The 25,220-nt window shown below is 40.1% G+C and overlaps 1 protein-coding gene across 1 annotated transcript; it reads left to right on the top strand.

Annotated features, from left to right (window-relative positions):
- Window positions 1-179: 179 nt before the first annotated feature.
- mlip (muscular LMNA-interacting protein) lies at window positions 180-24,909 on the top strand (the record flags this gene model as incomplete). Its single annotated transcript, XM_080869674.1, has 11 exons — window positions 180-206; window positions 664-789; window positions 2,044-3,588; window positions 4,241-4,312; window positions 4,756-4,836; window positions 4,914-4,997; window positions 5,122-5,157; window positions 7,500-7,547; window positions 8,562-8,624; window positions 8,739-8,861; window positions 24,593-24,909. The coding sequence occupies 11 exons, from the start codon at window positions 180-182 to the stop codon at window positions 24,812-24,814; spliced, it is 2,427 nt and encodes an 808-aa protein (XP_080725800.1). The 3' UTR covers window positions 24,815-24,909.
- Between the last annotated feature and the right edge of the window lie 311 nt (window positions 24,910-25,220).

The raw sequence follows: 25,220 nt of genomic DNA, 5'->3' as shown, positions 1-25,220 counted from the left end.
TCCTGGAAGTCAGCCTTCCCAATGTTTCCACAGGTTATTATTTGGATATTCAGTCCGGAATATAAACCTTAAGGATGCTCTGTTATCCTGATTGTTGCAAGCGCTTAATTTTTTGTTTGACTTCATTCTGTCTAAAATACACATAGCTATATATTTTGATTGGGTTGGGATCTGGAGAAATGGGTTCAGAAGGTGCAAATCCTCAGGTGAGAAGGATCCTGCCAGAGCCTTAAAAGGTTAAACCTTTAAACCTTTTAAAGGTTTCTTTTGCTACTACCTCGTCTTTCTAATTATCCCCCGGTAAGAGGATTAAGGTCAAAAGGACACCACAAGCGCAAAATTTAAATTCCGTCTAGTGGCAAGCACGCCGTGTTACTGTAATACACAAAAACAACAAGGCTTTAATGTTTCACACTCTCTGCTGTCACTTTACATTTTATTAATACTTTGGCATGTACACAGACCCTGCGTCAGAAGCTCACATGACGCGTGTACTACGCCGGTGTCTGCAGGACATGTGCGTGCCCATGTGAGTTATATGTGTGGGGGGATGTGGCGTGTAGAAACCAAACACACCCCGAGCTCAGAAAGGGTCACTGATGATCACCTCGGGTTTCACTCGCTAAGTTTCTGTTTAACATTTGCTTCATTTTCCCCTGTCAGAACGGAGCCGTGTCCCACGAGAAGACGAGCAGGAAAAGTGTATCAGACGGGGAGATTATCAGAGCAGAGTGGGTCTTAATTAACGACTCTGTGGAGGGAGGAGCAGGAAATGTAACCCTACCGCAAGTAAGTACAACTCTCAATGTCACGAGCAATGTAGAACTAAAAGGATTTGACTTAATGTGATGTAGATATGTGTTTGTGTGTGTACATGTATACACACAGTGTGTATCTTTGAAGGGTCTTAATTAACAATGTAAAGTTGAATTTGGTAAGCTGACATTCACTAAAAAGGCACTGTCAGGAAATTAATTTAAAAATGAAACGACTGTCCAAGGTGTGCGTGTGCTGCTTTTCAAATGTGACATTTTAATTGGACTCTAAAAATACAAGAGTTCTAGTGTCTATAATGAGTACATTTCAGTCGTGCTTTTGCAGGGGGTCAGATGGTGTTTTTATCAAAGTAATTTCATAAACCAGCCACAAGCTTGTTACAAACGCTATTTTGCAGGGGTAGCATTTTTGGTATATCTGGGCTTTTAAGAAAGTGGAGGAAAAGTGCATTTTCAGTAATTGCTTCCTGAGGTGTGAATTTTCACATAAGACGCAGGACTGCAACTGCAACTGCAACTGCAAAGCTCTCCAGCGAGTAGTGCGGTGCTCTGAACGGATAATTGGAGGTGAGCTTCCCTCCCTCCAAGACATCTACAGGAAGCGGTGCCTGAGGAAAGCGGGGAGGATCATCAAGGACTCCAGTCACCCCAGCCATAAACTGTTCAGACTGCTTCCATCAGGAAGGAGGTTCTGCAGCATCCGGTCCCGAACCAGCAGACTGAGAGACAGCTTTTTCCATCAGGCCATCAGACTGCTGAACACGTCATAGACACCTCAGCTTCACTACTGGAACTTCAACATTATGCACTCCACACTGTATATAAATGCCACTTGTTTTGCACATATTCAACTCTGTATATTTTATATATTTTATTATTATTATTATTATTATTATTATTATTATTTTATTTTTTTACTATTTAATTTGTAAAAATGTGTACACACACACACACACACACACACGTAGGAAAATATTTAGTATACACATCCAGAAATGCATACACTATTATATATTGTACATATATTTATTAGTTTCAGGTTGGCCATTCTTGTATTTTGCTCGTTTGTGTTGTTGTGTTTGCACATCTCTGTTGCTTGTGGGGCTCGCACACAAGAATTTCACTCGCATGTGCTGTGCCAGTGTGCCTGCACATGTGATGTGACAATAAAAAGTGATTTGATTTGATTTGATTTGATTTGATTTGAAAGAAAACGAAAATAAAACCAAACCCCAAACTATCTTTTTTCTTTCTTTTTGTTTTTCAGTTGAAGACTTCTCCAGCTCGTGCCAGCCTCTCTCAAACCAAATCCTCTCTTTCAATCAGTGCCCAGTCTCAAAATACACCCAACCACGCAGCCGCAGAGACGGCCTCCATGGAAACAGGCGCTGATAAACACAGGGACATTTCCCAGCAGCAGTGTCACCACACCTCCAGACATGTTGAGGTTAGCTTGGGTTGCTGTGCAAATAGAACGCCAGGGTCAGAGGACATATTAAGCCCCGCAGACTCTGGAGACCTGCTTCCCACACTGGCTTCTTCCAGGGAGTCCATCCTCTCAGATGCCTCGGACAGAGAGAAGAGCTGGTCCGCCGTGCAGCTTTCCTCGGTCACTTCTCCTGCCTCGTTAAGCCGTACCATTTCTCCCTGCTCATCCGTCCCCTCTGGTGTCTTCACCCCTTCTGTGATCCAGGTCAAGAGGCACTTTCTTGCTCCAGGCTCTAGTCTGATCCACATCCCTCAGACCTGCTTCTCATCCTGTGAGAGCCTCTCCTCCTCTGTCTTCTCCCAGAACCCTCCTCCCCGGCATCGGCCTCCTCTCACCCGACTCTCTCTCCTCACTGCCATCCTGAGAAAAGGTCGTCTTCCTGTTCTGTCCTCAGCGCTGCAAAGACCTTACACCCCCTGCTGGCCTGTTAACCCCGTAACACTGTCCTTCTGTAACGCGTGCTCAGCAGCCTCCAGCGTGGCCTCCATTCCCCTCGAGTTTTCGTCTCGGTTCTCCTCACTGGCATCTATAGACGTTCAGAACCACCATTGCAGGGAACCAACATGTCAGTCAAATGAGCTCAACAGAACGTGCACGCCATCTCAAGTGCAAAGACGCTCAGAGCCAGTGAATTTCACGCTACCCCGAGCTCCTGTATTTTGCTCAAACTTCCTCTCTGCTTCTCCACCAAAGCATGAAGAAACAGTCTGTACAACTTCCAAAACCTTGCCCCTCACACACATCTCCATATCCAAACTCCCTGAGCTGAAGCCCGGCAGTAATCACACGTTCCTCAAGGGCAGTGCGGATAATAACCTTAAAAAACTCATCTCCCCGTCCCCCAAACTCATTAACGAGCCACAGACTTCCACGCCCCAGAAATGGAGTCGCAAGCCAAATTCATCTCTCTCAAAGCTTCGTTGGCTTTCTCAGCAACTGAGATCTTCGCCTGTCTTCCCCCCTCATCCTGAGCCTTCTCACTCATGTGCAACGATTTTCCCTGCTCGTGCTGACACAGCATCACCTCTCCCTCCTCCACGAAATCCCACAGGAAGGTACGAATTAGAGAGGAGCCACTTCGACCCCACAGGTGCCACACATTCGCAGGGCATTCGCAAAGCTCCCTGTCTGTCGCCTTCCTGCTACACGCCCATTGTTTTTTCTGGATGGCCTTCACCCACCAGCTCTCCCACGCCAACGCCCTCTCCTGCTCCACCAATCAGAGATCTCACCCCTTCCCCTTTCTCCCTGCGCTCCACACCCTCACCAAGGCTGGGGAGTGGAATATCAGACTACAGTGACAGGGAGGGTAAAAAAAGAAAGGTAGCCTCTATCTGTGCCGTGTGCATGACTCGTTTAAAGTGAGGATATTTTTTACTGTGTTCCCTCTGACATACTGTTCTCACATGCTGCGTGGCTAAAAACAGACTTCTCGCACTTGACATGTGGATATCAAGCGGCATCGTCTATGTGGAGCTGATTTTAGATGTGTCTTTTATCCATTTGTCTTTGTCAGTGCTCATTTGTTCCTTTGCAACAGTTTCAAGTGCACTTTTCCAATGTCTAAAAAGGTTTTTTTTTAAAGCCGACATTAACCGAATGGGTGCAAAATTCAGAGTATTAACCACCAGGAATTCAATTTATTTCGAGCCAGCAGGGGCAAAAGAAGTTGATAACACACTCATCCAGTTTTCTTGCCCGTCGGTGAAGGAAAACTAAGTTTGTTCATAATGTAATCCATCAAACAGGCCTCCTCTGCAGCAAAGTGATGTAGTTTCCACAGGCTAACACACTTCGGCTCACACTGCTGGACAACTCTGAGTTTGACTGTTTTGCATGATAAGCAGCCAGCACTAACAGGAGACAGAGCATGCCTATAAAACAATTTCCACCAGACTGTCTACAAAGTTTATCTTCAATAAAATTTAAATTGTAATTACATTTATATTCATATTGTTTGCTCTTCTGTCTCCAGACACACAAAATTACGCTAAGCTACAAATCCCTCGCCGCTATTCCCACAAACACCCTGCTACTGGATCAGCAAGTGAGTTCATTTCTGGCTCTAATCCCATTAATTTGCCTTGTTAAATGGCAAGCCATACAGTACGAAGCGCTAATGATGCAGCCAGTGTTGCTATGGTGAGCATGATGTGAGTAATTTAAGATAAATCTTGAGATGCACTAATCAGATTTAGAAACTGCAAAAAAAAGACATTTTGTTCCTTCATTTCAGAAGGACTTAACAGCAGCTGCAAGGACAGTACTTCTTAAAGCTTTATTAAAAGTCATATCATGCTCAGGGAGACATGAAAACACATTCACACCTCTGTATGATACATGTAGACGAAGGAGTTATGCCTGTGAAGAATATAGAGTGGATCAACAGGAATTGTCTGGAGGAGATGTAATGAATTGCGTACTATTGCTCCAGTGAAACCATTAGTGGTGGAGGGGAGCTCAATTTCTTCTCTCTCTTTGCATTCACAGGCCATAGATGAGCAGGTCGAGAGAGAAATGAGTTCCTGTGACACGCTGAACACAGGCATCGCATCAGACACCCACACTGAGGTACCACAGCACACATCGCCGCCGTTATTTACCGCACACGTTGCGAAACGGCATCAATAAGTCTGTGCTCTCCACAGATGTGCTCGCCTGCTCAGCTCCGGCAGCAGTCTGAGGAACTTTATGCCGTCATTGATGAGATATTGGCAAATTCCATTGCTGCAGTGAGTTTGGTGTTTTATTTCACTATTAATATGAAATTAAACAAGTATAAATGTGGTGCTGAAAGTCACTTAACAGGTTTCTTTTTTTTAATCCTTTAACTCCAACACAACCCTGCCACTGTAGTCCACCAGGTCATCAACAACCAACAATGGTCTGCAGGTAAAAGATCTCTTTAACAGCATGTGAGCTATTTTCCTTTGAAATTTTTACACCAAGATATTATCACTTTAAAACTAAGAAGTTGGAGGATTAAACACGTTACTTAGCTAACAAGTATTTTAATTTGCAAATAATGTGAAACAGGGAGGAAACGTGGGATCTGAGCCCACAGTGAAGTACGCACCTGTATATGATCATAACCTGTCTTATTTTCTGATTTCTTATCAAAATGATTAAAACTGTATTTTTCTGAGATTAGCATCGTGCTGTATCAAAGACATAAAAAGCTTAACCTGGCAGTAAATCCAAAAGTATGGTCATTTTTCCACAAACTTCTATTAAATTGAACTTGAGTTTGTTGCCACATGAGTCACTCCCGGATCCTATTATACAGAATGCAGCTTTAATTCAAATGTTTCACTCTCGGAGGCCATGTCATTTTTTTTTCCATACACACTTTATGCTTAGATGGAGCATGTCTTTATACTAACCTAAGGTGACTGGCTGCTGACTCCAGCTTCATATTCAACTGGGACACATCTGAGAATGGTGTCAGATCAATCTTTGGCCCAGTCCCAGGTGAAATCAGTCACAAAGAAGTTTATTTATCTCCAAGGACACTGCTGCTCGCAGTCGTCGTTCACAGGCTCAGAATCGCTTAGTTTTTCCTCGTACACAACTAAAGAGCTTTCAGTCACTACAACTGCACTAAATCAACTCTGTGGAATCTTTTAAAAGAAGCAGTTAAAAACATTTTAGACTAAACACGCCTTCTGTTGGGAATTCTATTGATTGCATTTTATGTCTTTATATTGGCTGCTAAAATGTTCTTATTTATTTGACTCTTTTCCTGTTGCTCACTGCTTTGTGACTGTCTGTCTATGGAAAGTCTTAGCTTACCCTGCACTGGCTGATCTGATTGTTTTCTTCACTGGAAGATTGCAGCAATCAGTTTATATGGAAGATGTCAACTTGTCTGCAAATACTCACCAACCTGCTCACTGAGCAAATTGGAAACAGAACCCATTTGCAATCATCACAAAAGCTGCCCCTTTTGAAACACGTGGGTTACAGCTTTTACTTTGAAGGTGAACATCCTCCGTCTGTAGTTTCACATTCTTTTGCTTGGTGGTTAGTTAGCGAGTGTTTACAGACAAATGGCATCTTGAATACAAACTACAGATGACTGTCTGCTGGTGACCAAATCAATCATGAGCAGATTCTTGGTTTGCCCCCCCCCTGCTCTGCGAATGAGTTCCCCACTCAACAGCCAGATAGACAGTTTCCCCTAGCGACTGGTAGTTTCCATGAAGGTCACTGGCTGTTCTCTAGGTCTCTGGGACTAGTGGTAGCTGACTGTGTCTTTGTCAGCTACCACTCTGAAACGACATCATCTTGTCCAGTTTGTGATGATTAACAAAACTTAATTTTTTCCTCTTTTTATCTTTTTTTTGTCTTTCTTTTTGTAAAAACTGTTAAAAGTTCACACTGCAAATTTTGCACACACAGTGATGCAAAGGTGACTAAAGCATTGTCATCTCAGTTCTTTAGTGCAGAATTTGTTTAGGTCAATAAAAAGCAAACGAGTAAACACATGCTCTTTGCACCCAGAATAACAATGCGAATCAGTGTCATCATTTTGCATCCTAATTGCAGTTTCATCATTTTTAAAAGGAGCAGGCAAGCAGCTTTCACACAAAAACACACCCAAAAACAAATAAAAGAGAGAAAGAAAATGTATATTTGTGTCTATATATAACTAAAAGTGTGAACCATTGAAGTAAAAACGAAATAGAAAAGATAAATAAAGAACTGTAGTAGCTTTGGAACTGAAGAAATGAGTCCTCTGTATACTGTTTTACTGAAGCACAAGCAGGAAGTTGGATAAAAGTGAATTTTAACTATATGAGCACAAGAAATGAAAGGACATCTGTCCATTATTTATCAAAGGAGAATGCTTCCTATAGTTTGCAGAGAAAACAAGTGTGTGAGAGAGAGAAAATGTCATCCATGGGATGTGTGCTCTTAAGCTAGATGCTTGTGTAAACTCAGCAGGGGGGAAAGTATTCATGAAAACATCAATTTTTCAATCGCTAACAAGAGAAACTGTGTTGTGTAACAAGAAAACATGTTAAATTCAAGTCTGAGAAAATAAAGAGACGCGTTCTGGAGAGACCATGATTCATGTTCTCCAAGGACTTCTTTAGATCATTTTTCCATTAATTTCTTTTCTAAAAAATGACCATCACAGTTACAAATGAATGAGTCGTTTGATGATTCTTTCTTTTTCCCTGACATCCAGCTTGTGTCATTCAGTTTCTGTTATTCTTCTTCATTTCCAGCCAAAAAACTCATCATTTTCAAAATCGTTGGGACGTGAAACCAAATATGTGAGTAGAGGTCAGGTAGTTTTGCACGTTGAATTAAAGGCAAATGCTTTCTGTTTTTCTCAGCTTTTACCCCACAGGATAAACAACCTGCTGCTGACGGTGCTTATTCTCAGTGTTGTTCAGATGCTTTTATTCCAAAATTCACAGGACATGGCGAGCAAATCATTTTTTCACTGTGAGGTGTTAGGTGAGATATTTTTCATCAGGAACTTGAAGGTGGCTCGAAGATTTTCCAAAACATTTGCTCTTTGAATATTATAAAATAGAACTTGCCAAATTTCAACCAGCTTCAAAAAACTTGGTGGCACAGTGGTGCAGTGATTAATGTCGCCTCACAGCACAGAATTTGAATCTGAGATTACATGTTTTCCCTGTGCCTACAGTGCGTGGGTTCCCTCTGCTTCCTCCTACAGTCCACAGACATGCATGTTGGGCTCACTATTGATTCTAAATGGGCTGTAAGGTGTGCTTTTGCACTAGGACAGCAGGGATAGACTCCATCCTCTCGGTCTGTGTTTGTACTGAGCTCCTGACAGATTTCACAGTTCACCAGGAACACGGGTCATTTATAAAGTAGCTTACTGCATAAGTATGCACGTATAAGAGGTTCAAAACAGCGTGCTATCATGTGTTGAAGCTACTTCAGCTCATAGCAACAGTTTATTAGCAAGCTCACAAATAAAACCTTATTCCTGGGTTCATTAAACTCCAATTTAAAACTTAATTTTCCTCTAAATTGTATATCTTCTTGCATGAACAGAATAATTTTCCGTTATTTTGAGTAAGAATAATTAATCTGATTTGCAACCAGATGTTTATGTATTTATGCTATCATAAAAACTCAAAAATAAATTACTTCTCCCAGTTGTGTATGTTTTCTCTCTGATGGCAAATATCATAATTAATTGAAAGAGAAGAAGGCGGGAGTGCTTTCGGTTATCAGTGTTTAACTTTTGTGAGAGGCATTAGTAATTGTGTTAATATTTCTTTTTTTCCTCTAACTTATTTATTCAGGCATCTTTATGCAGCTTGCACCCATCCGCCGACGTGGAGAGAAAGCTGCTGGGTCGCAAACAGGTACACATTCTTTATTTGATCACGCTCCTTCATCTGCTGAATTAGGAGAATTTATGAGCTGCTTATCAGAATTAATTCCTTTGTGCTGTCAAATGTCTGAATTGTACTATCCAGACAAAACCGGTCATTCGCCCGATGACGGCCATTCCAAGACTGACAATAGAGGATAAAGATGAATTTCATCCAAAGCCCTTCAGGCAGTTTGCCAGCAAGCAGACCTCAACTGACAAGAAAAGGGTAAGCTTGTGGCATTCAATCAGTTTTTAATTTAAGTGATAACAAGACTTCGCAGTCTGCACAATCCTCCACATTGACTTGAAATGTGTCTCATTGGTGCCAGTTGCACTGAACTGCAACTGTCAGACTCACAGTAAAAATAAGCTTCCAGAAACTACTCAGACTATATTCCAATCTCCATATCATGGATAGCATGGATACTTTTTTTTGTACATTTACAGTACAGAATATACATCCATCAGGCATAACATTATAGCCACTGACAGGTGATTATTTCTTTATCGTGGGAAGTGGTTGGGATATATTAGGGAGCGTGGAGTGAACATTTTGTTCTTAAAGCAGGAAAAATGAGCAAGCATAAGGATTGAGCGAGTTTGAAAAGGGTCAAACTGTGATGCTAGATGACTGGGTCAGAGTTTTCCCAGTCTGCAGTGGTTAGTACTGTATCTGTTGAAGGTGGTCTAAGGAGGGAACAGTGGTGAACCAGCAACAAGGTCATGGGTGGCCAAGGCTCAGTGATGCACGCGGGGAGTAAATATGGAACAGAAGAGCTACTGTAACTCAAACTGTCAAAAAATGTAATGCTGATTCTAAAAGAAAGGTGTCGGGACAAACAGTGCATCGCAGTTTATTGCGTATGGGGCTGCATAGCTGCAAACATCATGCGGATGGCCCAGTGGGTTTGGCACCACAATGAAATCTGGGTAAAAAAGCAAACCAGTGGAGGCAATGTGATGCTTTGGGCAAGCTCTAATAGGAAGTCTTGGGTCGTGCCATCCATATGGATGTTACTTTGATGCTTAGCACCAAGCATTGTTGCAGACCACCCTTTCAAGCGAACAGTGTATTCTGAATGGCTGTGGCCTCTTTCAGCAGAATTGCTCCCTGCCACAGAGCAAAAGTGGTTCAGAAATGGTTTGAGGAGCACAACAACGAGTTTAAGGTGTTTACCTCTGCGGGATGTGCTAGGTAAACAAGTTCAACCCATGGAAGTGCCACCTCTCTTACGAGACTTAAAGGATCTGTTTCTAACATCTTGGTACCACAGCACACCTTCAGGGGTTGAGCGGAGCCCATGCCTCGACCAGTCAGCAAATGAGGGACCAACATGATATTAGGCAGGTGGTCGCAATGCTACGACTGACTGGTGGACATTTCTAGATTCACCATAATATAAAATCACTTCAAACACAAGAAGACAAAAAGTTTTAGAAAAAAGACAAATTCTGGTAAAACTTCTGAACTTGACCGTATCCTATCTCTCGCCCTTCGTTTCCCTGAAGACACAAGGTAATTTGTCTAAAAGCTCTTACCAATTTTCCTTATGCTGAGAAAAAGATAACAAACTTGAACACCTTTGCCTCTATTATCAGTGTAGATACCGGTTCTTGTCTTCCTTTGTTGTTTGTTTTTTTCATACATATACATATATTTTTTCATACATACAAAGATATTTGTAATGTTTCCCCTCATCACTCTGTCATCACCCGGCCTTGTCAGATTATCTTAGGAGTCCCTTTCCTTCACGAGCCACTGAGCGTCTGGCTTGTTTCCAAACTGTCTCTTTCTCACATTAAAGAAAAGTGAAGTGATGCAGAAAGCGGTAACTGCTTCACTCAGCATCATGCTGGACGCCAAAAAAGCCATCTTTTTAGTGAAGTGATTTTTCAAAAGAAATTCACTTTTTTGTTTAAAAAGTATTGTGGAAAAAACATTAAAGCAGAAAACACAATTAGCTTGAATGTATCTAACAGGAAAGACTGTGGGGGAACACGTTTAGATATTACTGGAGCATGGATAAATGACACCTGATCAGTCCAAACTCATAATCATTCTCTGTAACAACTAATAAACTGTCCTGCTAACTGGAAATGGAGTCAACCTGGTAATGGCTTTCATTTCAATCACTGTTAACATTTTCTCTTAATAGTGTGATTGGGTTTTTGTTGCATCCTCAGAGAGACATGACTCCATTCTCCTTTTTGCAACTTTATTCTCCTCAGTTCAGTTTTGGAGTTTACAGGCAGCATAGCGTATCATCAGCAAAACATTGCTCCCACATCTCAGACACTGGCTGTATCCCAATTCAGGGTCTGCAGCCTTAAAGTACGCATTTCAAGGCCGATTACGTCACAGCGGCGCGCCGAAGGCTGTCCCAATTCAAAGGCTGCTCGAAATGCGGCCCTGAAATGCGTCCTTCATTTCCCTGAATCTTAAGGCTGTGGCAGTGTAGACTTCGTGGTCCAACATATCCCAGAATGCATAGCGCGGCGGTGGGTGTGGATAATTTTGCCGAAAAAAAACGGCGGATGAGGGGCAGCCGAAGAGTAAATTTTAAGTAAGTACTGAATATTATGTCACTTATTTATGTGCAAATGTTTAATAACGAAGAACATTAAAACATTACTGTTGGCCACATGTCGGCAAAGTTATGTGACATTAGTGACGTTTGTACTAACTTGGTTTTAAAGCTTTTACTTTAAAATATACACCGTTCAATAGCTGAGCTTAATCTTACAGAGAATGATCAGAGCTCATGTAGAAAGAAACAAACAAATGAACAAAAGATTTTCTCCTTCATTTCTGTCAAACAAAGCTGTATGACACGTTTCCAGCTGTTAGTATCATGGTTGCTAGGCAACCTGGGCAGCGCAACGGAGGCTAGACCGTCCCATTTCACAAGCCTCGCACTTCCGGCCTTAGCGGTCTTTGAGTACGCGGCCCTTGAGGATCGTTGAGGCTGCGTATTTTAAGGCTGCAGACCCTGAATTGGGATACAGCCACTGTTTGTTTTTCTGCGCTTACTGATGACATCACACGTCTGAACTCTGACCTCCTGGAGCTAGTAAACTACAAAAATTAACTAGAAATGTGTCCAAAAACAAAACACAATTAAATAAGAATAGTCTTTAAAGATTTTCCCAACGATTCAGAAAAATTTACGTTTTATAACTACTTTTAGAGCGCAACATTTTGGCACAAAAAACATTTTAATGAGGGCTTTTTTGTTTTAAAATATACCCCTTTATATTGTCACACATTAGGAAGCTTCATTCTGTAAGCTTTCCAGGGTGACGACTAATCTCCACCTAAAAGTTGATGACTCCATACTGTATTTTCTGTGCAATTATTCCTTTAATGGTCGGTTAACTTTAAAACATAACGATGGGTCATAATTTCTGCCTGCACAAATGGCTTATGACCCATGGCCTCTAAGGGCTGCAGTAACAGCTGTTAAAATATGCAGATTTAGACGGCTTCCCAATTGGTTTGTTACATTTGCAGAAAGAGTCATATTCACCATCCGGCTGTATGCTGTTTATACGACTGCTGCCATTTAACATGCTGGTGTTGTTTACCCATACAAACACCCACATGCTGCAGCAGATTGTGAAGAAAAAAAAGGTAAATGGCCTGTATTTGCACTTTACACAACCAGTCATCCACCCATTCACACACACATTCACACACTGGTGATGGCAAGCTACGTCATAGCCACAGCCACCCTGGGGCGCACTGACAGAGGCGAGGTCAAAAAAGGTCAAATATATGTAATAAAATATTAATTTCTTCTTACGTTTAGGTGTGGGACCTGGAAGGAAGTGTTTCACATTTTGATTGTTCCTGCAATTATGTCACTGCAGCTGCAGTCAGAAGGCTCCAGCCACCAGTAAAACAAGCAAACAAGAAAAAGATCACTGTATATAAAACTCAGCCATTAGCACATTTGAAGAAAAAAAAAACAAAAAAAAACAACTTTTTTGTTTAATTAGTACTTCCGTTGAAGCATTGTCTAGAAGGCTACAGGCGGTCCAGCGTGTCACATTCATCCAGTTATTCTAATGGTGTACTGTGTTGGTACAAAAATAGGATGTTGCTGTCTGCCACAATACTTTCGACAGGGTGCCTTTTTGGTCAATTTCAGCTGTCATTTTTGAAGACTTGTGGCAACAACAAGCAGTTGCGTCAGTCTGTATTTATTGCCACATAACAGAGGCAATTTCTGTGACTATTTTCAGGGTGTATCTTTGGCTCTGTCGCAGAGAAAGGATGCCCCCAGCTGTGACTTTTGACAGCAGTTTGGAGTTTTGAGGTCTGGCTAGCATTTATGATCAGAAGTGTGCAGTTGAACAAATTATTATATCAGCAAATTGTGAAAAATGAAACATTTGACATTTGAAAATGCTACTCACAGACCAGATTTATTGTATTCATAAAGAGAATAAAGATGCTTTCTTATAGTCACGCAGAGAGGTGTAGTGTGGAAAACAGCAGACATCACTCTTACTTGACTGAGCAGCAAACAATGTTAGTTTATTGTCCTCTAATCATCACACAAGTAGCAACTTCCAAAATGGCAACCCATCCATCTCCCTCTCTGTCGTCCAGCAGTCCACCTACACTTTCAGACCCCGCCTTCTCATTTCAAACTGGCCTATCAGTTTGAGGAAAAAGAAAAACAAAGAAGATTCATTTTCACAAATAATCCTAAAATTATCATTCATTTGGCTGCCACAGTGGTTTGAACTGAGTGACTTAAGCCAAACATTTTGTTTATACGCTGGTGCACAGAGGTGTGTTTAGCACTCATTATACAACATTTTAAAAACCCTGTCATGAACCGAAGTTCCGAGCGCAGGCAGGACCCAGTAGCAGAACACACACACTAGGGTAGGAGCGAATAAAGAAAGTAATTTTTATTGCAACTAAAGGTGTCCCGTGAGGGTAGCCAGAAAAACAACGTATGGAACCAGAAGAAACCGAGGGACCGCACAGGGAACGCCGAGAGCGGGGCTGTGAGAGGCTGTAAAACAAAAAGAGAGACAGATTACTGGGGTGCGGAAAAAAGGCAGCATACGAGGGAAGGTGGAGTGTGCGTCTCACGGTGATAGCCGGGCCGAGTGAACCAGAGGGGGGTGGAGCTCCAAAAGGGGTCGAGACGGCGAAGCTGAATGTGAACCAAATCTCAGGCGGACAGGTGGACAGGTGGACAGGCAGGTGGCTCGAAAACAAAAACACGCCGAGTTGTGATCTGGGTACACAGGGAAAAAAAAACAGTGTTAGGTCCGATGGAGAGTTTGTCATACGAGTTCTTCTCCCGCAGGCGTACGTTACCGCTGAGAGGCGACTACGGACTGGCGTGGAGCAGCAGGTAGGGCAGGATTAAATAGTCCACCTGGTGATCGCCTGGGATGGGATGCAGGTGTGGGGTTAGCAGCCACGCTCGTGGGCGTGGACATCCCAGCAGCACCCCGGACGCCGGGCCGCGGACCATGACAAACCCACCATAGGGGACATGGGGAAGCTTTCTAACACGTATGCATTCCTATTTGAATCTGGTCACCAGAGTTTTTATATTGTCGTAATCTGAAATAGGATGACATTTTTGATTTTTAATTTGAGTTTAGTGTCAGTCATTTTCCAAATACAAAAAATTATAATAATAAAATAAATAAATTTTTGCAACAGAGGTTATTACAGACTTCAACAAAAAGAAAACAACAAAGAAGAATTTTACCCAATGTGAAATGGAGACACAAAAATCACAAACTGAAGTAAAACTACAGGAGGAAAAAGACCCTCTTAGAATGTCAACAAATGGTTCTGACTAATAACACTACATTAAACTACAAAATTACATTAATTTATACAGGGAAAGTATACACAATTGAGAATGTTAACAATATAAATTAAGAAATATGTTAATTGTAATAAATGAGATAAAATGCATGATTAAATTTACTACGTGTTTAATTATTTGAAAAGTTTGTGGATGATAATTAGAGCATACTAATATGCAGCAATGTGAAAGTTTTCACATGGCTCTCTATAATCCCATGAAAAACTAAGCAGAACCCATAATTTAGTAGCTACTAAAACCATCTTTAGCAGAAATAACTTGACTTAATTCTTTTTTGTATGATTTGTCAGACTCTCACACTGTTGTAAAGGAATTTCTACCTGCTGTTTACAATGTTGCTTCAGTTCATCGAGATTTGTTAGCATTCGTCTGGAGGTCTGGACTTTGACTGCATAATTGCCAAACCTGGATTCTTTTCAGGCTCTATGATATAGATTTGCTGTTGTGCTTGGTATCATTGTCCTGTTGTATGACTCAGTTTGGCCCAAGGTTTAGCTATCAGACCGATGACCTCAAAATATTTTGGTATACAAAGGAGTTCACGGTCGACTCAATGACTGCAGGATGCCTAGATCCTGTGGCTGCAAAACAAGCCCAAATCATCATTGCTCCATCACCGGGCTTGACAGTTGACTGAAAGTGTTTGTGCTGATATGTTTGCTTTTCACCAACTATGCATTCTGGCTAAACATCTCTATTTTGCACTAGTCTGGTGTTTTGTTAAATTTTACTTTGCAAACCTAAACCGTGATGCTATTATTTTATTCAATTCAATAAAACTTTATTGATCTCAAAGGTTGATCCCGAAGGAAATTGGGTTAAAATTGGCTGTTGACCTTTGCCAGCGCCATCTTTCCCTCCGACCATATGTACATTACACAACATCACATGGGGAAGACAGGTCAGAGAGGTATAACAATGGAAAATGCACAACATGAGGTAAGACGAGGAGAATAAAGGACTCCCCCCAGGCTGAGCTCCAACAGGGAGATCAGTTTGAGAACAGAAAAAAAAAACACCTCAGGACATAGCACATGAATCATCACATCTCACAACGTAGAAGGCATAAGCTTCGAAGGCGTTTCGAGGGGGTTGGGGGGGGGGGAGTGTAGGTCTGTGTCAGAATTTTAGGGAGAGAATAAGCATTTTACTGGCAACCCTTCCGAACAAGATATGCCTATTCAGTAGAGCTGGGCGATATAAGATTTTTTCATATCACGATATGTTTTTTTCATTTCAGGCGATAACGATATCTATCACGATATAAGCCAAATAACTATATTTGTAAGATTTAAATGTGCCGTTGCTCACAAGTAAAATGTGAAATAATCAGCAGCTTGTTTTTATTTAAATATTTATTTCCCATAATAAGTTCAACAGGGTATGTGTACTTAAGGAACATGAGACTTTTTCAGATAAATAAAGGCAAATATTGCAAACTACACAAAAGGCAGCCGCTAAAGCGTTTAAGTTTCAAAATAGAACAAACGAAACAGACTAAATTGTCAATTCCACTTAGAAACAAAATATTAATTCTAAAAATAAATCTTAGTTTGTTTTACAGAAGAACAGACAAAACTGACTAACTTTTGTCAATATCAAATAAACTGAGAACTAAAAGGAAATTCTCAATCTCTCCTTGTTGTATAGCTTAGCTTTTCAAACAGTTTTAACAGTTACTTTAGTCTGACAAAAGCCGAATGACGAATTAACGCTTCCAGTCAGAGACTGAGGCTACGTCTACACGTACACGGGTATTTTTGAAAACGGAGATTTTCCGTTTTCGTTTTAAAAAAATAATCCCGTCCACACATAAAAGCAGAAATGAAGGAAAACGCTGCTATGAACATGCCAAAGCAGCAGGTGGCGCTAGATTCCTAACCGTGCAGAAATGTTGGCCAATCAGAAGTCTAGAAAGCTGGGGCATAGAAGCAGAACCGAGTCGTATGTGTGGAGGGACAGTAACTGTGTGTATATGTAAGCATTTAAACACTGCAGAGAGTAGAATTGACAGTAACAGTATTGTAGAAATTCATTTCACCGAAACAATAACGTGGCGCACAGTGTGACGTCAAAAAATGCGCACATCTTTGACGCTGCATTTTCTCCGTTTTTCTAGTCCACACGTAAATGCAAAAACGGAGTTTTTAAAAATCTTCGTTTTCAGTGACCAAAAACGCCGTTTACTTGTGGACGAAAGGCGCAAACGCATAGAAAAATCTGCGTTTTCAAAAATACCCGGGTACGTGTGGACGTAGCGCATGCACCAGTTTATTGTATTTCCAGACTTGCTTTCGGCACAATTTACAGTGCACGCTACTCTGTTTTTTGTCAGACTTGAAATAGCCGAAATACCTTCACACTACGGAACTTCTTTGGCTCTTCCGTTCGACAATCTCTCCGGCGTTGGAACCATCATCTGTTTTCTCTTCGGTCACGCTCGGTTGATTTTTCTAGTCGGCACACTCATTTCCTCCATTACCCGGGCGGTACGGTGGCGGGCTGCTTCCCAAACAAATACACATGTGCGGCTTGGCACTTGTGCTGTACGTAACAAGTCACGTGACCTGACGCTGCGGCTGTGATTGGTTCGGCTCTGCGCTACTTAATTTGGATTGGCTGTTCTTTTTTTTTTTTTTTTTTTTTAAGAGGACAAGAGCGGCGAGGTCTATCGCGATAGTTTAATTTTTCTATCGAGAAAAAGTTATATCGCGATACATATCGTTATCGTTCTATCGCCCAGCTCTACTATTCAGTCTTCTAACTGTACTGTCAAGAGCTTCAATGTTTAACATGCTAACGGAGACCTGCATTGCCTAAATTATAGCTCTTAAGTTTTTTGCAATTTCTTTGAGCAGGTCTGAACTTTATATGAGTTTGTTGGAAGGTCCACTCCTGGGAACACTGTGGTACTGTGTTAACACACCTGAATACTTCAGATCAGAAAACTGACAGAATCTCTGCTTTTATAGAAGTGCTCACACTTGCTAATGATCAGTCAATCAGATTAATCTGATTAGCAGCACCTGGCTGCTACTTACCTTCTCAATTCCTATGGTGAAAGTGCAAGTCCTTAGTCTTTCACAGGACTTCATAGAGTCCTTTAAAAACTTTGTTCTTCACATAACTGCAAAGCTGGTACAGAGTAGGTGTTTTTGCAAACTTAAAAACTTAAATTCAGTCTCACCTTACTTGCATAATAATGAAGTATGCATGTAGAAAACATATTCTTACATCAGGCTGCAGAAGTTTATGTAACAGCAGGGGAAAACCTTTTTTTTTTTGGGGGGGGGGTTCTATTTGCTTTAAGGCATTCAACAAACAAACTTTGAAGTAAGTAAGTTGGGAACATATCTGGTAATTAAAAAGAGTGACCTCCTTCGCTGCAGCCATCTGTTTAGCCTTCACATGTAAAATTATTCAGATAGTCAGATACACAAAATAAATTACTGCTGTTCAAAAATTTCACATGTTTTTGGCTCCACTAATAAATGTCACACCCTGTGAATGTTGATGATTATGTAACTTCTCTTGCTTTGGATTCCATCCATCCTTTTCCACTTATCCAATTCAGGATTGCAGAGGGGCTGAAGCCTGTCCCAGCTGTGACAGAGCAAGAGGCAGGGTACACCCTGGACAGGACGCCAACCACTGCAGGGCTGGAGAATGACAACTAAATTACCTAATTTTGAAGATACAGACAAATACTTGGAGGCTGGATGCATCAGGGATTGAACCACTGACTTTCCAGTTAATAGACCTCAAGAGCGAGGCACCCAGAACAGAAATCTTAAAACGTACATCATTTGTAATTTTAGTAGCTTCCTCAAAGAGTTTCAAACACAGCACAAGTCAGAAAAAAGGTGCATAAGAAAATTTAAATGTTGAGAGCCAGGAGATGATTAATCGCTGCTAATATTACAACCTCTCTGCATGATGCTCATTATTCTCTTTACTGATTTGCCGGTGTCCTTTCACAATTCCCGCTTCTTTGCCTGTCTGCTTTCTTTCTTAATCCTAATTGTGTCAACTTGTCAAATCTCAATTGACGTCACTGTATATGTATATTTCATATCTGAGTTATATGCATCAAACCAGCTTCATGTGGAATTGCTTCACAGCGCTCCCTGGGAAATTTTATCCTGCTTTGATTTAACTGGGGCAGATTTTAAATGCCAAATGCAAAAATACAACCAAATTCTGTACGACATTATGTCTGTTTGGTTTTCTGTAAACCCACCACATCGAAGCAAATCTAATATTACAATCGCAGCCACAGCCTTAGATCACCATCATCATAATGTCAGAATGAAAGTACAAAAGATGTGAGTGTTGCATTTGCCAAGAAGAACTGTTTAAAGAGTGAGTATTTGACTGACAGAAGAAAACCAAATACGACGGCCAAAAGTCAGTTGTTCAATTTGAGAGGCAAAAAGATTTCAGATTAGCTCCTTGACAGATACTTATGTGCTTATACTGTATTTAAAAAACAAAAAACAGACTGAGGAAACTGAACAAAAAAAAGAAAGAATACTGCAAAACAACAAGCATTGTCAAACATTTATAAAAAAGAAAGATGAGTGTAGTTATGTTTCAGTGACAATTCATAGTGTGCCTAAAACAATGTGTTTTAAACAAACAATAGCACTTACCCCAAAGAGCAAGGGCTATACTAAAACTTTAATGCTTCACGATGTTGTTATCACAACATGCTGATGTCGGCCTGTTGTTATTACAATATGATGACATCAACCTGTCATGGTGTCATTGTGATGTTGTAATGATGTTGTTGAAAAAAATAAAAATTGTGTCAACAACTGAATAAGTGTTAACATCCCTACTATAATCTCATTGTCTGGTTAAAAGCAAGCAGTTTAACTCCAAACCTATCCTCACTCACAAGTATTGACGTGCTTAAAGGTAAAAGTGTCCTGTCAGACTATTTTTATTTGATATCATTAAAGGTGACGCTATAGAGCTGTGTTGTTGGTGAGTGTATAAATATACGTGTACACAATGTACATCAAGAGATGCAGCAGTGCAATGCAGTTACAAAGACTGGTAGCTGGTAATTATACATGTAACATACAACAAACAAAAAGTACAGCTTTTATAAGGGAACACATTTAACGTTGACATTAGACCTTAATGCACAAAGTGCATTAGTTAAACATTAAGTAAACACAATGCAGTTCAGGACAGGTCTCCTTCAAATTGGTATAAAAACAGAGATGAAGACAGTCAGGTGCTGTGAGTTTAAACACAGATGTATCAAATGTGTTTGCTTTAACCGCCCTGGCAGAGGAGATGTGACTCCCTATGTCAAAACACAACAGAAGATTTGAAACAGATCACTGTGCTGTGTTTGATCAAGATGATTCCATCTGACACCAGTTTCTTATTACCTTTTCTTATACCTTTTATGATGCCCTTGGTTGGTCTGTGCGGGTTCCTCTGAGAAATACTAAACAGCAACATCTTGCGGAACATTAACCCTGTGGAGGTCCAGGAACCCTTGTTACCCTTACTCTGATCTGAACATAAAGTCTGGAAAAGGTTAAGTAATTCTGATTTGGCGTTACCAACCGCCACGAGTTGGCAGCACCTCATAAATGTTTAAACCTTCTAAACTGTTTGGGTCAAATTTGACTAACCTGATCTTTTCAGATTAGATTTTAGATCCACCAGTGCAGTGTGGGTGAAGTAAAGGAAAATTGTGGTTTTAGTAGTGACAGAGTTTGAGGGAGACCTTCAGAACGTCATAAGAATTGTCTGTGCTCCCAACACATTCCTTAGGTTGCCACACAGACAGGAACCTGCTGGGTCTTTGAAGGCTCACAAAACAGTGAAATAGTAAAAGCCAAAAACTCTGAGTGATGATAGATACAGTAGTGCACTTCATGAAATGAATTATACAGATGTCTGAGAGTACCTTCCCACAGATGTGAGATCTGAAATCGAGCAGCACAGTGATGGAGAGGTCAGCAGTGTCAAGTCACAGCAAGACAGTTCCCAGCAATGGTCTTTATGTGCAACATTTGCCTGTGCCTGCTTGGGTTTCTGTCTTCCTCCCACAGTATAAAGGCATGCATGTTAGATAAATTGGTGATTCTAAGTTAGCCCTCTTGGACTCTATAGAATAAAGTGTTGCATGCGCTTGTTACATGGCGAGTATATTACATTTGCTCCTGCATGCACCCACGATGTAACTAAATAATCTAAAAATAAATTAATTAGAATCCAGCCATTGAGCTAACTGTGTCGGGCTAAGAAAGAGCAAGCACACCAATGCAGAGTCAAAGGCAGGCTTGAAACTTAAAACAATCATTTATTGAAGGTCTATATCAATCTGTGAAAGTGAGAACACAGATATAAAGGAAAATTAATACCGGGAACAAAGATTGGGCGAACAGTATGACATGACTAGGCTAAGACAGCATAATGGGTGGGAAAGACAGTGGGAGCAAATCAGAAATAAGTAGACTAGGGAAGTAAATTTAACACAATGCACACGAGACAAGAGAGACTAGCACAAAGTATAAGTAATACTGAAGCTTCAACTAAGACACGCCACATTTACATGGGCAGAAAATTAACACGGATACAGAACAGAGAGAACAGATAGACATTATGACAAGACTGAGGTAACAATAGGATCACTAACGACGCCAACTAAATATTACAAGGCCAAGAAGAAGAACCAGAGTATAAACAAAGACTACAGACTACGAACTTGATTTGAACCTATAAGTAGACATAAACCAAAGGTAAACAAACACAGAGACAAAGGCTGACTGCACAGAGATGAGACACAGGAGAGGATGAAGAACCAAGGTATATAAAAAAATAAACCCACAACAAACAAAACTTAGAAGCAATAAGAAAATAACATTAAACTCAAAAGACTAAACACCACCAAAACTAGAATATCAATTATTTTCACAAACTCAAAAATAAATCCAAACCACCAAAACTCAAAAACACATGGTCAGAGAACCTAAAATCCTCACAAACTGACTTCAAGCTAAATGCAAAGTAGCTGAGATTGAAAGAAAAGAGTGCGTGGGAGGTGGGGAACTATAAAGACTCCTGAGTTGCCGTTTCAGAGAGTCTAGGGAAACACATGTGCGGATCCCACACAAAGTCTACTACTACCACTTTAAATGCACTAGTTTGCCATGAATTAATAGGGATATTATAGATGTTAGTTACGGAGGTGTTTCTGGTATATACTATAGCAGTGAAGGCAGCTGTAACTTAAGGTAAGACAGACTGTAAGGCCAAACTATGTTAAACTGCACTGTCCCTTTTAAATAAATAAATTCAAATGCAAAAACAAATGTGGTAAAAGCTAAAAAAACCCCAAAAAACCACACTTTCTCTGACCTCTGAAACATTATTAATATCAGATAGGCTGTTTATACATTTTAAATCGATCTGTATTTCAAATTTTCATGAAACCATGAAATATTTAAAATATCAAAAGTTTAAAAATGCCCCAAATCACATCATTTAAATTCCTGTAGCACAGGGTTAATTGCTATGTTATGTTAAAGCAGTGATGCTTACGCTTGTTAAGGAATATATAAATACGTGTGAATGTTGTCGATAAAAAGGAAAACTTACACATATTTTCGGATATGAAGCAGAATTTTTGAATGCATGGTTGGTAGTCCTGGCATTTTTCTGTTGTTCATCATGTTTGACAGTGTAATGATCCTGCATGAAAAATGATGAAAAAATGATGTTTTTCCTGTAATGAGACAACATAAAATTCAACACTCAGTATTGAACAATTAGACTGACTTTCAGTGAATTTTACATCTCTGACACCAAACAGTCTCTTTCCTGAAAATTCAGACACAAAACTTACAAAGCTACAAATCTTTTTAGATTGCGTTTATTGAGGATAATGATGTTGGTTTTTCAGTATGCATATAATATGTGCCCATATAGAAAAGAAATGTTTTAATAAACTTAAAGATTAATCAAGCAAACAATATCTCTGATAAGCATGGAAACAATTACTTTATATGTCATATAAAACAAACATTGATTTTTACAGGTACTCTGAAAAAAATTTTTTTTGATAGATATTTCTCCATAGGTATGGATTTATGTGATCACACATCATAATACGTCAGCTACCCAGGAGTGAACTTTATAGAAAGTGTTGCTATTTTTTTTTGTTTTTTTAAAGAAAGGGTAAGAAAATAGACATTGATTTAATGTCTGTCCTTTTAGCAGAAAAAAGAACTAGTCAGACTGCACTGGAGAGAAGAAGCAGTGGGTGGTAGCTAGTCAATAGGGAAGAGGTAAATCTTTCAACAGCTCCAAATTTGTCTCATTTAGATTCTTGTTTTTGTAAACCAGAGATACAGCACTGAGTAAAGGCAGTTCTTTTGATCAAAATCACCTTTAACACAAAAACTGCTTTGAAATTGCTGTCTTATTATTCAAGGGTTTTTTTTTTTTTTGCATATTTCCAAAAACACAAGTTACAACATGTATTTATGAAAACTTCCAACTGAGAATCACCTTTGATGGTATAGATACTGGCTGACTATTTCCCCCTGCATCCAGCCTCTATGCACAGCGTGACTGAGGCTCTGCACCAAATACAGAGCAAAAAATAACTTTTTATTGATTTTTTTCATGCAGCTTCTCAGTCAATCAGAGGATTTCCAAATGTTGGAGATTCTCTTGAAGATGGCAATCAATAGATTTTTAAATAGTTCTGTCACCACAAAAATGTTAGCAGAAGCACAAGTGATGTGCATATACAGTAGACCTTCAAAGGTCTTTATGCAATTTGCTGGGATTCATTTATGCACAGGTCTCTTAAGGTCCCGCCACTGCATTTCATTCGGGTAGAAGTATTGCAACACCTTGATGCATGACCTACCATCCTTGTCAGTTGATACGATCTTCAATCTTCTTCTTGTACCTTCATGAACTTGAAAACCGAACATGATGACAGTGGCCTGCAGGAGTCTGAGATGTAGCTCTTGGGTTTTTTGCAGTTTCTCTGAGCGTTGAACCTTGGGAGGGATTTGCTGAGATATCCGCTCCTGAGAAGATTGTGGCATTGAGTTAGCACATATCTTAAAGCTGCAGACACGGAAACGGTCAAACCTCTGTTTTTATATAAATTGTTTGAATTTGCATAAAATATTTGTATATGATATTGATATTATCACTCACATGCCCTGAGCAATGTTCCTGTTTATCAAGATTAGTCCACTTGTCTAGGAGCAAATAGGGAACGTACAAAGATACATATATCATTATAGCATGACATCAGACTTCATTATAGTAGATATGATACTAGGTTTCTTTGAGTGATGTTGACTTGTTTTAAAGTAGGGATCAGTTCATTCTCCATTTGAAACAAGCTGTTCTTGTTATTCTTTAAAGCCAGTCTCTCTAAAATTTGCAAACGAAAGGTTTATGGAGCAATATGGGTGGGGCTTACATATCCATCGCCTGAGCTGTGACAAGTCTGAAACAGACAGTTTAGAACAGTAGGACGTTTTTGCCTAAATCCACCGACCTCATGTTTTGAAACTGTGCACACGGCATGACACCGGTAATTATAAATAGCAGAATATGAAGGGACAATAGGTGCACTCTCATCCCTCAATAGTGTACAATCTTCTTTTTGAGAGACATATTTGTTGACAAAACAGGAAATTGTAATAATACATCAGCTCAAACACCAATAATACAATGTTCAAACATTTCCAAATGTGTCATATTTTGGCATGTAAATTAGCTCAGGTGATTCAATATAAATTATTTATTTTTGTAGAACTACAGACAATATACCGGAGCATCTGACCAGGAATCAACATTCAGTACAGGGAGATCTCTGTCAGTTAGAATGAATCACACAATGAATATTAATGCAGGAACAAAACCCAAGTGAAGTATCAAGCAGCTTCACAGTGGGATGAAATTGGGCTCAAGGGGGGAAAGTCTAAATTGAAACTGACAACTAAAAAGTGCAGAAAATTGCAAAGCCTGTAATTGCTTATGTCGGCCATTCAGGACATTAAAATGAAAAACATTGTATTCTCATCTATTTCAGGTGGAAAACAAACATCCCGACGAGGTGGGGAAAGATTCACACGCAGGTACAAAGGGCAAAATGTTGAGAGAGGAGAGGAAGGCTGAAAGAAGAAGTCCATTCTCACTATGTGATCTGCACATTAAAGAGCCCGACGAGCAGCTCAGACGCCACGGGAAAGGTGCTTCAGCAAGTTTCAGCTCCACCGAGAGGCATATGGAAGGTTTTGAAGGTCATATTTAAAACAGTGAATAACTCTTATTGAATTTCTGATAAGCCTCACTCGGCATATAAAAAACATCACATCTAAAGGATGAAAAATTATATTTCATCTTTATCTATACAGGTAAATCTCATTGAGACACAAGGTCTCATTTTCAGGAGCAATCTTTATTTTACCTTTCAAGAATGATAAAAAAAATTACATCTCCATATGATTGTTTACAGTAAATAACGCTGGTTTAGTATTCCTTACAGAGACCTTAAATCTGTGTGCAATTGACCCTTTGCTGCTCGTTCTTTCCACAGCACGTGTGCAGCTGATAATTAAGTGCTTGCAGATTAACCACCAAACAAAACGCCTTTAATTTCAGACATAGTGGAGGAAAATTGTGACCTGATTACTCATGTAATTAAGCTACATGCTCCT

Source organism: Rhamphochromis sp. 'chilingali' (genome assembly GCF_963969265.1).
Source record: "Rhamphochromis sp. 'chilingali' genome assembly, chromosome: 20".
Classification (NCBI taxonomy): domain Eukaryota; kingdom Metazoa; phylum Chordata; class Actinopteri; order Cichliformes; family Cichlidae; genus Rhamphochromis; species Rhamphochromis sp. 'chilingali'.
The sequence above is the reverse complement of the archived record's forward strand: the minus strand, read 5'-3'. Positions and strand labels throughout refer to the sequence as shown.